The sequence below is a fragment of the Nycticebus coucang genome, chromosome 16, assembly GCF_027406575.1.
Source record: "Nycticebus coucang isolate mNycCou1 chromosome 16, mNycCou1.pri, whole genome shotgun sequence".
NCBI lineage: Eukaryota > Metazoa > Chordata > Mammalia > Primates > Lorisidae > Nycticebus > Nycticebus coucang.
This window is the reverse complement of record NC_069795.1, coordinates 91,302,606-91,318,253: the sequence shown is the minus strand read 5'-3', so window position 1 is coordinate 91,318,253 and position 15,648 is coordinate 91,302,606. Positions and strand designations below refer to the sequence as shown.

The 15,648-nt window shown below is 36.2% G+C and overlaps 1 protein-coding gene across 4 annotated transcripts in view; it reads right to left on the bottom strand.

Annotated features, from left to right (window-relative positions):
• Positions 1-11,602: 11,602 nt before the first annotated feature.
• DCUN1D1 (defective in cullin neddylation 1 domain containing 1) overlaps positions 11,603-15,648 on the bottom strand; it is a 40,625-nt gene continuing 36,579 nt past the window's right edge. For all 4 annotated transcript variants that reach the window (XM_053565101.1, XM_053565103.1, XM_053565100.1 and 1 more), the window contains exon 7: positions 11,603-14,396. In XM_053565101.1, the coding sequence (XP_053421076.1) occupies positions 14,317-14,396 (80 nt within the window). In that variant the 3' untranslated portion in view covers positions 11,603-14,316. The remainder of the gene's footprint in view (positions 14,397-15,648) is intronic.

Below are 15,648 nucleotides of genomic sequence, written 5' to 3'. Positions count from 1 at the left end.
AAACTACTGATTTAATACAATCTCTGTCAAAATGATAGCAAGACTTTTAGGACAAACTTTATAAAAAAATTTTAAAAAAAATTTTTAAGGAAAAGCTAATCCTAAAATCTATATGCAAATGCCAGCGACTTAATGTAGTCAAAAGATTTTATAAAAGCACAAACCTGGAAAACTTAAAGCACTGATATCAACACATAAAGCTGCAGAAGCTGAGGCAAAGTGGTGCAGGTGTTAAGACTTGACATAACAGAAGAGAGTTCAGAAATAAACCCACACATACATGGACAACGGCGCAATGACAAAAATTATTTTTAAAAAAATAAAAAGGAATCTAGACCCTAATAACACATCATATATATAAATTAACTCAAATTGAATGATAAACCTAAATTGAAGACCTAAAACTATACAACAGGGGGGTCCAACTTGTGGCCCGAGGAACACCTGTTAATTTTGTGAGGTCTTTTTTTGTTTATCTGATGTTGGACATCACAAAAAGTATCCATGGACTTCTTTTTTCACTAATCAGCTTTTCTTAGGGTTTGTCTATTTAAAGTGTGGCCAACAAGACAACTCTCATTCTTCTAATATGTGACAGAAAAAAAAAGTTTGGACACCCCTGCTAAAACTTACAGAAAAACATAGGAGAAAATCTTAGTAACTCTGGGCTAGGCAAAGATGTTTTAGATACTACACTAATAAAAGCAACATCTGTAGAATAAACAAGTTGATAAATTGGATTTCATCCAAGTTATATTATTTAGCCCATCAAAAAGATAACATTAAGAAAGTGCAAAGGCAAGCCACCAACTACGAGAAAGTAAATACAAAATATATGCCTAATAAAAGATTCCATTCAGAGTATATTTTCTAAAATATATCCTATAATCCGATAAGACAAATTATATTCTAAGACAGCTCTTGCTTCTCTAAAACACTAAGCCTCTCTAAATATAAAGATAGGTTTTATTTTTTACTAACGGAACTGAGACAAACATATCAGTTCCTCTGCTATCTCAAAATACATATATTTTTTTTGAGGCTCACTCAAACTCTACCAAGGGCAACATAGTGAGACTCTGTTGTCCAGGCTAGAATACCATGGCCTCAGCCTAGCTCAGAGCAATCTCCAGCTCCTGGGCTCAAGCGATCCTCCTGCTTCACCCTCCTGAGTAGCTGGAACTACAGGTGCCCAACACAACACCCATCTAATTTTTCTATTTTTGGTAGAGATGAGGTCTCGCTCTTGCTCAGGCTGGTATCAAACTCCTGAGCTCAAGGTCTCCTGCCTCAGCCTCCCAGAGTGCTGGGATCACAGGTGTGGGCCACTGTGACTGGCTTCAAAACACTTCCAATAAAGTTATCTATAAAGCACTGTATGTCCTACTTCCAGTCAAGAGGCAGAAGAAACATTGGCAGATGATAGAAACCTAAGATTCTGCTAACCACATGTAAGAGGCACAGAAGTGATAGGATAACATTTTCAAAGGGATCCATGCAAAGACAGCTTATCATTGTATGTATCCCATCTTCAAACTGAGCACAAAGTACTCACCAAGGTAGAGATAAGCTGAACCAATTAGTACTTAACTGGTAGGGAAATGGTAGGTTGTGAGCCTGCTGTGATAAGGCTTTACTAGACAAGATAAAAACAGTCATCACAAAAGATCTGCATAGAAGAGCTTAAGAAGCTAAAGTGGTTACTTGAATTTAGGACTTGTTTTTATTAATTTTCTTTTTTTTTTTTGAGACAAAGTCTCACTATGTCACCCTCAGTAGAGTTCTATGGCATCACAGCTCACAGCAACCTCAAATTCTTGGGCATAAGTGATTTTCTTGCCTCAGCCTCCCAAGCAACTAGGACCTACAACAGGCATCTGCCACAGTGCCCAGCTATTTTTTTTGTTGTTGTAGCTGTCATTGTTGCTGGCCAGGTTCAAACGATGTGACCGGCACCCTAGCCGCTGAGCTACAGGAGCCAAGCCTTGAATTTAGAACTTGTATTCTTCCTCATGTAACTCTGGGAACTTGCCTTCAAAGCCACATTCTGGCACTGGCAGAATGACATTCTGGTCTGGACCACTTTAGACCAATGAATGAGTAACTCCTTGGCCTGGTTAAAGAGGAGGACACTTTCAAAGCAGTTATGTTCTATAAACTTTCGTTTTTGTTTTTTTTTCTGAGACAGTGTGTCACTTTTGTCACACCTCTGTAAGTGCCATGGTGTCATAGCTCACAGCAACCTCAGACTCTTGGGCTCAAGCAATTCTCTTCCCTCAGCCTCCCGAGTAGCTGGAACTACAGGCGCCCACCACAACACCCAGCTATTTTTAGAGACAGGGTCTCACTCTAGCTCAGGCTGGTCTTGAACTTGTGAGCTCAGGCAATCTGCCCACCTTGGCCTCCCAGAGTGCTGGGATTACAGGTGTGAGCCACTGCACCCAGCCTTGAACTTTCTGAGATCTCTCACTCTAAAGAAAACCTATAATAAAAACAGGCTCTCTGAAAGGCTCTGGTATAATACATAAGTTAACCTTCGAAACTATTTTAAAGGCACCTCTTCCTTAATCCCTCTTCCTCTAGACAGAAATATAAAATCTTTTTACAACTGAATGTAAAAGTTACTCTTACCTTCTAGTCTGTAATACACCGTAAGTTATGTTGTGTTAAATAAAAATTTTAGGCCGTTGATTTGCACTGTTTCCTGCTCTAGGCTCCAACAAACCAAACCAAAATGGAGTCAATCACGCTAAAGAGCCAGGTTGCTATCGTGAAACTAAGCTGCTTATCTGAACTTCTGAGAAGTCAGGAGAGAAAAGTAACAACCAGATCCCCAAGCAGGCCAGTTTTAGCTTGCATGGGTAAGGAAGTCCCCCATTTCACCCTTACAAGGAAAGTAACCTGAAGTACTTAATGTTAACCAATCTACTTATTTTAAATTATGTTGTTTCCTTGTTCCTGCTCAAGCTACATTTATCAAAATCAACTACTGCCATACCACTGGAGCTCCTACCTTCAGAGAAGATGCTACCCCGTTCACTACAGATAAAAGCCAATTAGATCATTTAACATTTAATTTGTTGACATTTTTCCAACGGTTATAAATATCAAGGATTATTTCTTCCTAGAAGAACCCACAGCTCATCAACTCAAATCAGTTAGTTGACAAGGAACTGGATTCAGCCACCTGGACCCAGAGTGAAAAAGAGAGTTTATCCTAGATTTATCCCAGCTACGATAGGGTTGGCTTAAAGAATATATCCTCCTTTGCATAAAGTCTTAGTGCTATTAAAAGTAAAGGGAAAAGTAATGTTTAAAGTGAAATCAAAGGGAACAATTAACTCTATTCTGTTTGAATATAGACTTCCCAACTGCTTTTGGAAACCAGGTAGTATGTTAGTATTTCATGTCATTATTTCCCCTGATAAAAGCAGTACACATAAATTGCCAACCTCTTCTCCCCTGCTACTTAGTGGAGGTACAACAGAGAGACCCCAAACTATCTCCAGTAAAACTAGGTTGGGCAATAACTTAGTTCCTCTCTCATATTCCTGCTAGTAGGAAAATGTAGCAAGTTTATGGCCTGTTAGGCCTTACGCAGCTTTCAAAACCTTCTGGAAATAAATTCCCACATACTTCTTCCCAAAAGAAGTATACTTTTACCTAAAATTCTCTTAACTGAATTTCCTTTTAGAGTTATTTACCAAGTTCTTTTCATTGAACATTATTAGAAACAGTGCTTCCTATTTTTAAATGGGGATATTTTGAAAAGGAAAAATTTAGAGCTACAAATGTATAAAATAGGAGTGCAACAATCCTATGTGTAATCAGAAGTTGTATCTCACCAAAATCCAATAAAATGGAAAACTATGTATTTCCCTGATGCCTTCAAAGAATGCCAGTGAAGATATTATGGAGTTCCACTGCACTATGTATTTAGATATACGTGTATATGCCTATATTTATTTTTTAAATAACTATGGATATATAATTCATATGCCACAAGATTGTCTTAAAACATAAAACTCAGTTCACAAAGTTGTACAATCATCTCTGCTATCTAATTTCAGAACATTTTCATCATCCCCAAGGGAAACATGTATCCATTGAACTGTCACTCCATTCTCCACCTTCCACCCCTGACAATCACTTTCTTCTCTATAGATTTCCCTGTTCAGGACATGCCGTATAAATGGAATAACGTAGTATGTTCCCTTTTATGACTGGCTCCTTTTAGTGAGCAGACTGCCTTCAAGGTTCATGCATGTTACAGCATGTACCAATACTTTATTCCTTTGTATTGCCATTGTATGGCTGTATGAGGTCTAACAATCAGTTCATGAACTCATTCTAGAGAAAATGCTATATACCTCATTGCTGAATATCACAATAGTCAATTTCGAAGTAACTCCCCTTGGGAAGCTCTGCACTGATGCCAGCGCCTACTCTACCCTTCATAGCAGTTTTGGAACTCTTGTTCTGGAACGACTATAAAAGCTGTCGTCATATAGCATGCAAGAACATGCAACAACAATAATGAAAACCACTGAGCAGGACACCACCACACATCCCTAAGAGCACAGCGGTGAGACCCTGATATACTAGGGTTATGAAGCCTTACCAAGTTATCTGTATGGTACTGCTAATGTAAGTGTGTGGTGGCAAGTTTATGAATTGTCATATCTTATGCATTGTGTTTATCCCATCACCAGTTAATGGACATTTGGGTTGTTTATATTTTTTAGCTATTATGAATGCTATGAATATTTATGTACAATTTTTTTATTTTTTAGACAGAGTCCCACTTTGTCACCCTCAGTAGAGTGCTGTGGCATCACAGCTCACAGGAACCTCAAACTCTTGGGCTTAAGCGATTCTCTTGCCTTAGCCTCCCCAGTAGGTGGAACTACAGCCCCCTGCCAGAACCCCCAGCTATTTTTAGAGACAATGTCATACTCTGGTTCAGGCTGGTCTCAAACTCCTGACCTCAGGAATCCACCCACCTAGGCCTCCCAGAGTGCTAGGATTACAGACATGAGCCACCACGCCCAGCCTCTACATACAAATTTTTGTATGCACATGTATTTCCAATTCTCTTGAGTATAAACTTATGAGTAGAATTGCTGGGTAACATGCTAACCCTATGTTTAACTTTTTCAGAACAGCCAAACTATTCTCCAAAGCAGCTGCACCAGTTTACAGGCCCACCAGCAACTTCCAATTTCTCCACATCCTCTTCAACATTATTGATTTTTTCATTAAAATAATCCTAGTGGCTGTGAAGTGGGGTTTTATTGTGGTTTTGATTTGCATTTCCATACTAATGATGTTTAACATGTTTTCATGTGCTTATTAACCATTTGTGTATCTTCTTTTGTAAACTGGGTTGTCTTTTTATTAAGTTGCAAGAGTTCTTTATATATTCTGGATAAAATATATATTCACACTTTTTTTGTTTTGAGACAGAAGTCTCTCTCACTCTGTTGCCTAGGCTAGCATGCCATGGCATCATAGCTCACAACAACTTCAAACTCCTGGATTCAAGCAATCCTCTTGCCTCCCAAGTAGCTGGGAATACAGGCATGAATCACTGCACATGGCGAGTTTTTCTATTTTTTAGTAAAGATAGGATCTCACTCTTGCAGGCTGGTCTCCAACTCCTGAGCTCAAGCAATCCATCTGGTTGGCCTCCCAGAGTGCTAGGATTACAGGCGTGAGCCACTGTGCCCAGCCTAGTCACACAGTATTTTTGAATTATAGGAAAGTCTGTTGATCCAATAGCTTCTTATACCATAACTTCATAACTTTCAAAATACTTTCAAGTTAGAATATATTTATTAAGTAAATAAATTTTTCATCTTAAATATGAAATTGCATAGAAATCAAAAAAATTTGAGCAATCACTGCTTTTTCAGATACAGTAGAACTGTTGACCACCCAATGGACTGTTAACAAACTGGTCAATGTAAGGAACCAGGCCTACTGTGCTGATAATGTACGTTTTGTGCACATCGGTGTATGAAAATTCAGTCAAGGAGGTGGTAAATGTAGAAGAGGTTAACTATTACACTGTGAATGAATGTGAAGACAAATGTTGGGAGTATGATGACCCATATGTTAAGAGATTTAAGGAGATAATATAATGTAGGGACGTTATTTGGATCCTGACTTGAACAGGAAGACAAAAATAATGAGACAGTTTGAACACTGGATAGTACTTTAACCAATTAAGTGTAATAATAGAATTGCGGTTATACACTGAAATGTTTATAAATGATTTGCTGTCTAGGATCTTCAAAATAAATCAGGATTCAAAAAGTGGCATGTAGATAAATAAGACTGGCCATAAATTGATCATGTTGAAATGATTTCAACTACACTGTTCTCCTTTTATATACACCTGACATTTTCCATTAAAAACAAGTAAGCTGGGTGGCGCCTGTGGCTCAAGGAGTAGGGCGCCAGTCCCATATGCCAGAGGTGGCGGGTTCAAACCCAGCCCCGGCCAAAAAAAAAAAAAACAAGTAAGCTCTCACTCCAACATCCACTATGTCTATGAACATAACCGGGAGCAACTAATGGTATCAACTGAATTATTAATTCTCAAAGTCATGCCAAAAGTAAAAGCTCTGGGAAACTTAATGAGGCAGTGACTATCCACGGGCAGCAATCCGTACAAAGTTTTAATTACCACCACCAGTCACAGGCTAATTGGGTAGCTGTATCAACCATGCTACACAAAACAGCAGCCATCACTCAGTCATTAGCACCATTCTTCACCTTCCCATTTCATGTCCTAAAGTAAGATCACTAAGGGACTGAACACCCATTGCAAGTATACTAACTATCCCCACTGGCTACAGATAACACTCTCTGACAGAGTAAATCTCCACAACAATTTTATAGTAATCCCTCAGGCCACTTAAAACTCACCCCAAATCACACATCCAACAGGAACGAGTTAGGACAACAGGCTATAAATTGCACATGTAAAATATACACGTACCAGAATGGCTATAAGAAAGACAAGAACAAGTATTGGCAAAGATGTGGAGAAGCTGCAACCCCCATGCATTGTGATAGGACCAGTTATAACTGGTTCAGCCACTTCGAAAAAGTTCAGCAGTTTGTTTTCGTTTTATTTTTTTTATTTTTATTTTTTTTCTTTCAACTGGTGCTCACTCATCTTAGTTTGAAGTTTTTTTTATTTTTTATTTTATTTTTTTTTCTTTTCTTCCTTTAGTGATTCTCTTGCCCTTAGCCTCCAAGTAGTTGGGACTCCAGGCGTCCGCCATAACGCCCAGCTATTTTTGATAGAGACAGGGTCTCACTCTGGCTCACTCCAGCTCAGGCTGGTCTCAAACCTCTGAGCTCAGGGCAATGCATCCACCTCAGCCTCCCACAGTGCTGGGATTACAGGCATGAGCCACCATGCCCGGCCTCAGCAGTTTTTTTAAAAGTTAAATTTACCACACAACCTGACAATTCCACTATTAGGAAATCTACCTAAGAAATATGAATTCATGTCCACACAAAAACATATATTTAAAAGTAGGCAAGCTAAGTTGCTATGAACCGGAAAAATGGATAAAGTGTGGTACATGCAAACAATGGAACACTAAATCAGCAACTGAAGTAACTAGGTACAGTTATAAGCTCCAACATGAATGAACCTCACAGACACTGCTAAGTCGCTGATTTTCATGGTGGGCCATTAGAGCATCTTAGGTGTACCATGAAAAATTTCAAAGTCTGGCTCAGTGCCCAAAGCTCAGTAGTTAGGGTGCTGGCCACATACACCAGGGCTAGCGGGTTCAAACCCAGCCAGGGCCTGCTAAACAACAACAACAATGACAAAAAAAATAGCCGGGCACTGTGGCGGGCACCGCCGTAGTCCCAGCTACTTGGGAGGCTGAGGCAAGAGAATTGCTAAAGTCAAGAGTTCAATGTTGCTGTGAGCTATGACAGCACAGCACTAGACCGAGGACCACACGGTGAGACTCTGTCTCGAAAAAAAAAAAAAAAAAAAAAAAGGCCTGGTGCCCGGCTCATTGAGTAGAGTGCCAGCCACATACACCAAAGCTGACAGGTTCCAGCCCGGCCCAGGCCTGCTAAACAACAATGACAACTGCAACCAAAACACAGCTGCACGTTGTGGCAGGCGCCTATAGTCCCAGCTAATCGGGAGGCTGAGGCAACAGAATCGCTTAAGCCCAAGAGTTGGAGGTTGCTGTGAGCTATGATGCCAAGGCACTCTACCAAAGGCAACATAGTGAGACTGTTTCAAAAAAAAAAAAAAAAATTTTTAAAGATTATTTTCAAAAGAAGTTCAAAGCACAGTAAATACATGTATTTTTTAACCCTTTCTTTTTACCAACATAATTTAAGTGTGCCATGAAAGTTTAACTATAGGTTCAAGTGTTCCTTAAAATTAAAAAAAGGTTGAAAAAACACTGTGCTAAGTAAAAGGTGCCAGGTACAAAGGCCTACAAATTGTATGATTCTAGTTAAGTGAAATTTCTGGAAAGGGAAAATTTATACAGAGAGAATGACTATCAGTATGGCTACCCAGGGCTGGGAATAGAAGTGGGAATGAACTGCAAAGCAGCATCAAGTTTTTGAACCTGATGGAAAGGCTTTAAAACTGGATTACAGGCTCAGCACCTATAGCTCAAGCCACATACACCAGAGCTGGCGGGTTTGAATCCGGCCCGGGCCTGCCAAACAATGACAACTACAATCAAAAAATAGTCAGGTGTTGGGGCAGCGCCTGTGGCTCAAAGGAGTAGGGTGCTGGCCCCATATGCCGGAGGTGGCGAGTTCAAACCCAGCCCCAGCCAAAAACTGCAAAAAAAAAAAAAGTCAGGTGTTGTAGCGGGTGCCTGTAGTCCCAGTTACTTGGGAGGCGGAGGCAGAATTGCTTGAGCCCAAGAGTTGGAGGTTGCTGTGAACTGTGATGTCACGGCACTCTATCCAGGGTGACAGCTTGAGGCTCTTGTCTCAAAAAAAAAAAAAAAAAGAAACTGGATTGCAATAATGGTTGTACAACTGCATACATTTACTAAAACTACTGACATAAACATTTACAATGAATTTTATGGTGTGTAAATTATACCTCAATAAAGCTATTTTTTAAGGCACCATTATAATGAAGTCCTAGAAATGAGGATTTTAAAGCTCTGGCTCACAGCTCAGTCATTTCATATAATTTCAACTCAATGAATTCTAATATACTACTGATGTTAGTACTAAGAATATTTATTTGCATTGCTTGAAAACCAAAGGAATCTGAATTCACCCATCTCTAAAGCTCCCTGATTAAATGTTGCTGCTTCAGCTATAAGCCATGTAATTATGTCACAAAATCACTGCTTGCATTAGCACTGCCTCTTAGCCATTTTATTAATTTGCTTTCCTCTAATCTCATGCTCTACGGTATTCCTTTCCATAAAAATCTTACTTGGTATTGCTCAAGTTTTCCATTAGATACGAAGTTCTCAGAGTATTTCAAAACCTGAAATAAAATTTTAATACTTATATGAACATGTATTTAAATACATACTCTCTAAATATAATGTATTTTCATATTTTTGTTTGCACATTAAGCCATTCACATGCTGCCTCTGGTAAGTTTCAAACATTGTATTATTTCAAATCAAGCTGCCTTCCATACCCAGGCTGGCTTTAATTTCAGTCAGTTCAGGTCAGATCTATTTTTTTTTCCCCCACAGAGACACTGACTGATTTGCCAGAGGTGTTCCCTGTAAAGCCAGCTTTTTTTAAAAAAAAGTTTTAAATGAGAATTTTGCCCCAAGCCAAATAGGAAACACTAAGAGCCTATAACAGATAAAATTAGGAATCTATAAAGGAAGTGGAAGAGTCACCCTGATTGCTATGACCCAACCTCACAAAAGATGGCAGCTCCAACTGCTGGAAAACCGCATTCTACATCACACACTACATGATGATCTCTGCACAGCACAACTATAAAAAATTAAACTGAAAATACTTAAGCAGCATTTGTAAGAAAGAGAAACTTGAAACATACTTAAATAAAAACTACTTTCAAAATCTCAATGTAAAAAATAGACAACTATAAAATAATTCCCTCAAATAATTTCTAAAATTCTATAAAGACATTACTTTTTAGGAATTCCATTTATTACAAAGACTGTGTACCTTTTATCAATCATAATTTCCTTATTTATAAACAGATTTAAGGGAAAAAATATCAACCAAAGAAAAATCAAAAGGCACATTAATACAAAACATTGAACCCAGTGGAAAGTTCTCAAAGAAATGAATTAGTAAAGAAAAAATGCCACTTACCCATCAGGTAGCAAAGAGAATCAAGAAACTTCTGATAAGACCATTTATATAACTATTATGAGTTTGGGAAAAAAGCACTATCTGCCTTCAGAAGAATCAGGTACAAATAAAGCAAAATATTCCACAAAAAGACAACACCGGTAAGGAAAAACCTGGAAAGGGGGATTTGTACTAAAAGGCAATTTAAAATCTATCTTAACCATAAAAAAATAAACTCCTTTCCCTCATGAATCAGAGAAAAAGGTATCATGATAAATAACTCCACCGCATTTCTGTAAAATAAAAAGAAATTATTGCTATAGTATGATTGTAAAAATGGAGGCAATAAAGTGTTCAGAAATATACTCCTTTATAATTAAATGATAAGCCATAATTTGAACCCTAATTATCACATTAAGTAGAAATCACAATCAGGTTTTGTGTCTTTAGTTATTAAGATATATGTTAAATAGTTCACATTTGAAAACATTTTATCATTACATCATCAAATTTGATAAAATCTTATCAAAACATCTAAGTATTCAATATAAATCATATTATTAAAAGTATAAGAAAACATTTAAAGAAGACTGGTGAAGTGTCAGAAAATTATTTTCTATTAAATATACAAAATTTAACATTTAGAACTACATAAATTCTTGCTAAAAGTTGATTCAGTTTTTACAAAGGCATACTTTGTGAACCTTAATAAATTTTCCCAGTGCCACTTTCCTTGCTTATTCCAAAACTATTTCAATTAGTCTTTTAACTTTCTACTGTCATTCATATGTAAAAATTACAGAAAGTTTACAATATGTAGTCTTTATAGCAACATGTTTAAAAGTCATCACCAAAGTGCACATTAAACTAGCTACAACTGCTCAAACTTCTTGCTTTTATTGTCAAAAAGTAAATGAAAACTTCATTCACTTAAATCTTCCAGGGGTGGAGAATAGTGTACCTTGCATAAATAAGAATTACCAGTAAGGATATTCTGTAAAAGATTTCCTGTGTTATTTTGTGGAATAAATTTACTGACTCTCATTAAAACTTTTTAAAAGTCTAACAAAGGACACATACGTAAATGCTATATTACACAACTACAGTATTGTTAAATAAAGCAGCCTAGTATAATTGTAAACATTTTAAATGTAGTAAACAAGACTTGGCAGTCTTTTCTTCCCAAAACTTGCCATCACAATGCTCTTTCCATAGATAACTATACTTCCTGGAAAAGTTTTCAAGTATATTACAGTCTATTAAAAAAAAAAATACACTGAAATATGTGAAAAGATTTAGTCATGGCAATTTCACTGAAGCTTTTATTGCCTCTGTTGTAATATGACAGGGATTGTAAGAAACACAATTGAACTTACAGAGATATGCAGATGATATTCACTAAAGATAATCTTGATCTCAAGTATTTTTATATGTGGGCACTTCTAATTTTATACATTTTACTATTTAAAAAGCATTACATTTTAAAATGTGTACCTGTTTTGACATTTGGCAAAAATGAAACTGTACCTGTGGTTCAGTTTAAAACAAAGAATCAATATGGGGAATTTACCAGAATGAAGACTGAAACGCTCATGAATTAAAGCAATTCAAGCTGTGTGTGTCTCTCTGTCTCTATCACAAACTCTCTCTCTCTCTCTCACACACACACACACACACACACACACACAGCCATATGTGTAAGCATTTTTTAGTACGAACATTCCCTGTAACCAGACATTTATCTTCAGAACAATCACACCACATTAAATCAGTCTTTTCTTTTCAGCCCTAGTAAAAGTTTTAATTCTACGATGCCATCATAGTGAACAATCTTAACTTTTCTGCTACATAATTATAGTCAAAGCTTTATGTATTTTTGTTTATAATTACACAGTAATTATAAATGTTTAGTACCAAACTGATGACAAACACTATTTTGTTGAAAAGGTTTTGCATTTAAAAGAAAAAAATCTGTAAAACCGAAGGCACTAGGCCATGAACCAATATCAGACTTTTACAGAAAACAATTTATATTGGGGGAAAAATAGCTAATGAGATCTCATTTCAAAACACAGCATACTTGAATTAATCAATCTGAAAACAACACCGTAACTCAAAATCTTCTAAACAGGAAACAAAACAGTACATATATATGTATATATATATCTCTCTCTTTTTAAATTTTTTTCATAATTGAAGTTCCTCTTCATATTTACAAAAATGAAATCAGGAAATACTGAAAGCAGCAGGATTCTTCTTTTTTCTTTTTAATAACCAATTCCAGTAGCCTGAATAGAAACTTTTTTTCCTTTTGGTAGAATTGCATTTTTAAAGTTATGATTGGAATATTAATATATCTATGGAAAAAGCTTTCTAGTCAATTTCAAAATCATGTAAATAAAAAGCAGTTTTAATATGTCATTGTTTTGTAAAATCATTTCCACATTTGCATAAGATGTACTGCTATTCTGAAGTACATTCCTTTGTTAATACCAACCCCAGACCTTACAGGGTACCTGGATAAGACAGCAAAATATATTCCTATTACAGTCCACAGTCATCCAACATATGAAGTATTTATTACCTTTTTGACCTGCTTTACGGAAATGTTTAAGAAAGCAATAAACCCTTCTTCACATGTAAGTGAGCAGTGAAATGAGCTTTTTCAGCATGAAAGCAGTTCATGGGTCTTGTAATGAAAAAAAAAAATATACAAGATTGCATTCTGCTTTGATGAGAAAATGGAGCTAATTTGAGTAAAATAAAAACAGTAAAGAAACTAAATAATTTACAAAAATAGAAGCCAGATTAGTATTTAACATCAAGTGTATGCTTGTTCAAAAATTTGCTCCTGAAGTAAATATTTGGCAACCACAGTGATTAGCAGTTAAAGCAATTTCAACAAAATAAGAAAGTCATCAAAAATGGACTATTTGTCTGAAAGACCAGTACCTATATTATAAAGATTGAACTTCATGGCTCATCACACCCATTTTCAAAATTTAATTCCTACTATCTTCTTATAAATTAAGAGAATTTCATTGTGTTCCATAGTGTGATGACCAAAAAAGAAAAAAGAAGTAAAAGCAAAACAAAAAATAAACCCTCATGCCTAAATTTAAAATATTGTATTGTGTAGTAATCAAAACATTTGAAACAAATTAAATAGTTTAACTTATTCGACAGGCATAAAAGCATTTAAAAAGCATAATGAAATCCAATTATGTAGTGAGCATAATGTAGTCAGGAGTGGAATCTAACATTATGCAGACATTTTCTAAATAAAAGCTCCCTGTAGGACAACTATATATAAACATGGGTAAGTGCAGATTAGATCTGTGGAACCTTTTTGAAATTTAGAGTCTGCAACACATTTTTCAGGTAGGCACCAAGTTATCCTGAAATTTTTTTCACATTGGTTATTTTGACATTTTTTTCATCAGATACTCTACTCAACATGTGATTTGCCAGGAAAAAAAAAAAAAAAATCCCCCCAAACCAAAACACCACTCCAGATCCAGTACACTTAAATATATCACTCTCATTGGAAGTGCTATCAGCATAGTCTTTGCAACTAGCCCAAAGCATGTATTTAAGAAGTTTTTATAAATTGTTTGTGATGTTCATATGTTTAATTCTTATGCCAACAGTTTTCTGATGAACTCAGCATTGTGCTTTATGCAAGAATGGAAACCTCAAAATAATCACCATAAAGCTTCTAAGACTTATGGGAGAATAAACTAGGATGGTCCACAGATATATGATGAAATCCACAATGTTGGAATTATAAATGTTTAGAGCGGCCCAGACTAGAAGACAAGCCCAAACCACCATTAGAAGAATGAAATACGATATGGTCCAAGATGTATCCTGAAAGTTTTGTCTCAACCCTCAGTCTGAATTGTGAGGATTGATCTTCAGTTCAGTCCAGCCAGCAGAAACTGACTGTGCAATTTTCCGTTGTATTTATTGTACAGACTATGTACATTCTAGAAGGTTCCTTTAGTGCTACACTGTTGTACTTTTTGTCCCAGCAATTTGAGGGCGTGCAAATTCCACAAAGTCATCAATAAGAACAGGCCATGCTCCTGGGAAAAAAGAAAAAATACAGAAGAAAGAAAATTAAAAAAAAAAAAAAAGCCAATACTTTAATAAAATCCTTTTTTTAATATCTTCTTGAGTTAAAGTACTGGTATGTCATTCTTCTCTATTCCCACTGATAAGTCTTTGAAAATGAGAACTTCTTGGAATTTCCACCCAAAATAGTCCTCATATCCTCTCTTATCTATTATTCCAACATTTTGTTTACTGAGTGATTAAAAATAACTCTTCTGATAATCAATAGGTTTTTTTTGGGGGGGGGGATCAATGGTTTTCTGAAGGCAAATAGTCAATGAAAGTAATTTGGTCAAAACTGGCAGCCTAAGGAATGGCTGTAACATGATAACACACTGCCAGGCTGAAATCATACTAGAAGAAACAAGTTTTCAGGCATTTTATTGCAATCTTACAAAGGAAACTAACAGAAAGTGTCAAATTCCATCCTATTTTAATAAATTACTATAAGACATAAAATTGCATTTATGCATGGCTGCATACATCTACATGCCAATCTCCAATTCACAAAGTTCTCCAATTTTGTATAAAACCTAACGGCACAATTATCAGACATATGCAGGATTAAACATTTCTCACTTATAAGTGAAGACTATAAATAACTATTTTTAAAGAAGAGAAAAAAAAAATAGCATCATTCTTGATTAGCTTAAATGGTTCCAGAACACTTTTGAAGAGGCCAAGGTCCCAGGAGGATTTTGAAAGAGTACCTCCATCTTTTCAACAATCTTAAAAATGCATCAGTCTCAAAGGAGACTGGGGAATTATGTGTGGGAAAAAAAATCAGTGTAAATCACTGCCACTTATAGAAAACAGAAGTCCATGTCCCAGGAGATGTTCAGTTGATGGTAACATCATCTTTACATACACATTAAGAAACAGTATTCAATCTGAATATTTATTGAATGCCGATAGTACTACACTAGGAAGCTGAAGTACATTTCAAATTAGACAAAGTCAGTAACTTAAGGAGTTTACAATCAAGTTTACACATAAGACCAACAGATGATGGTTGGTAACAATAAAAAATACATACCAATAAGTTCAAAGTACATCAAGAAGAGAACAAGTTCCTAAAGTAAACCAAAAATCTAAAACATGGATGAAAATTACTCATGTCTTTCTGGAAGACATGAATACTGAGTTGGAATCGACAGAAACAGAAGAATATAGATTGGTAAAGAGGATGAGGTATAAAGAGTGCAAATAAAAGCTTAGAAGAGG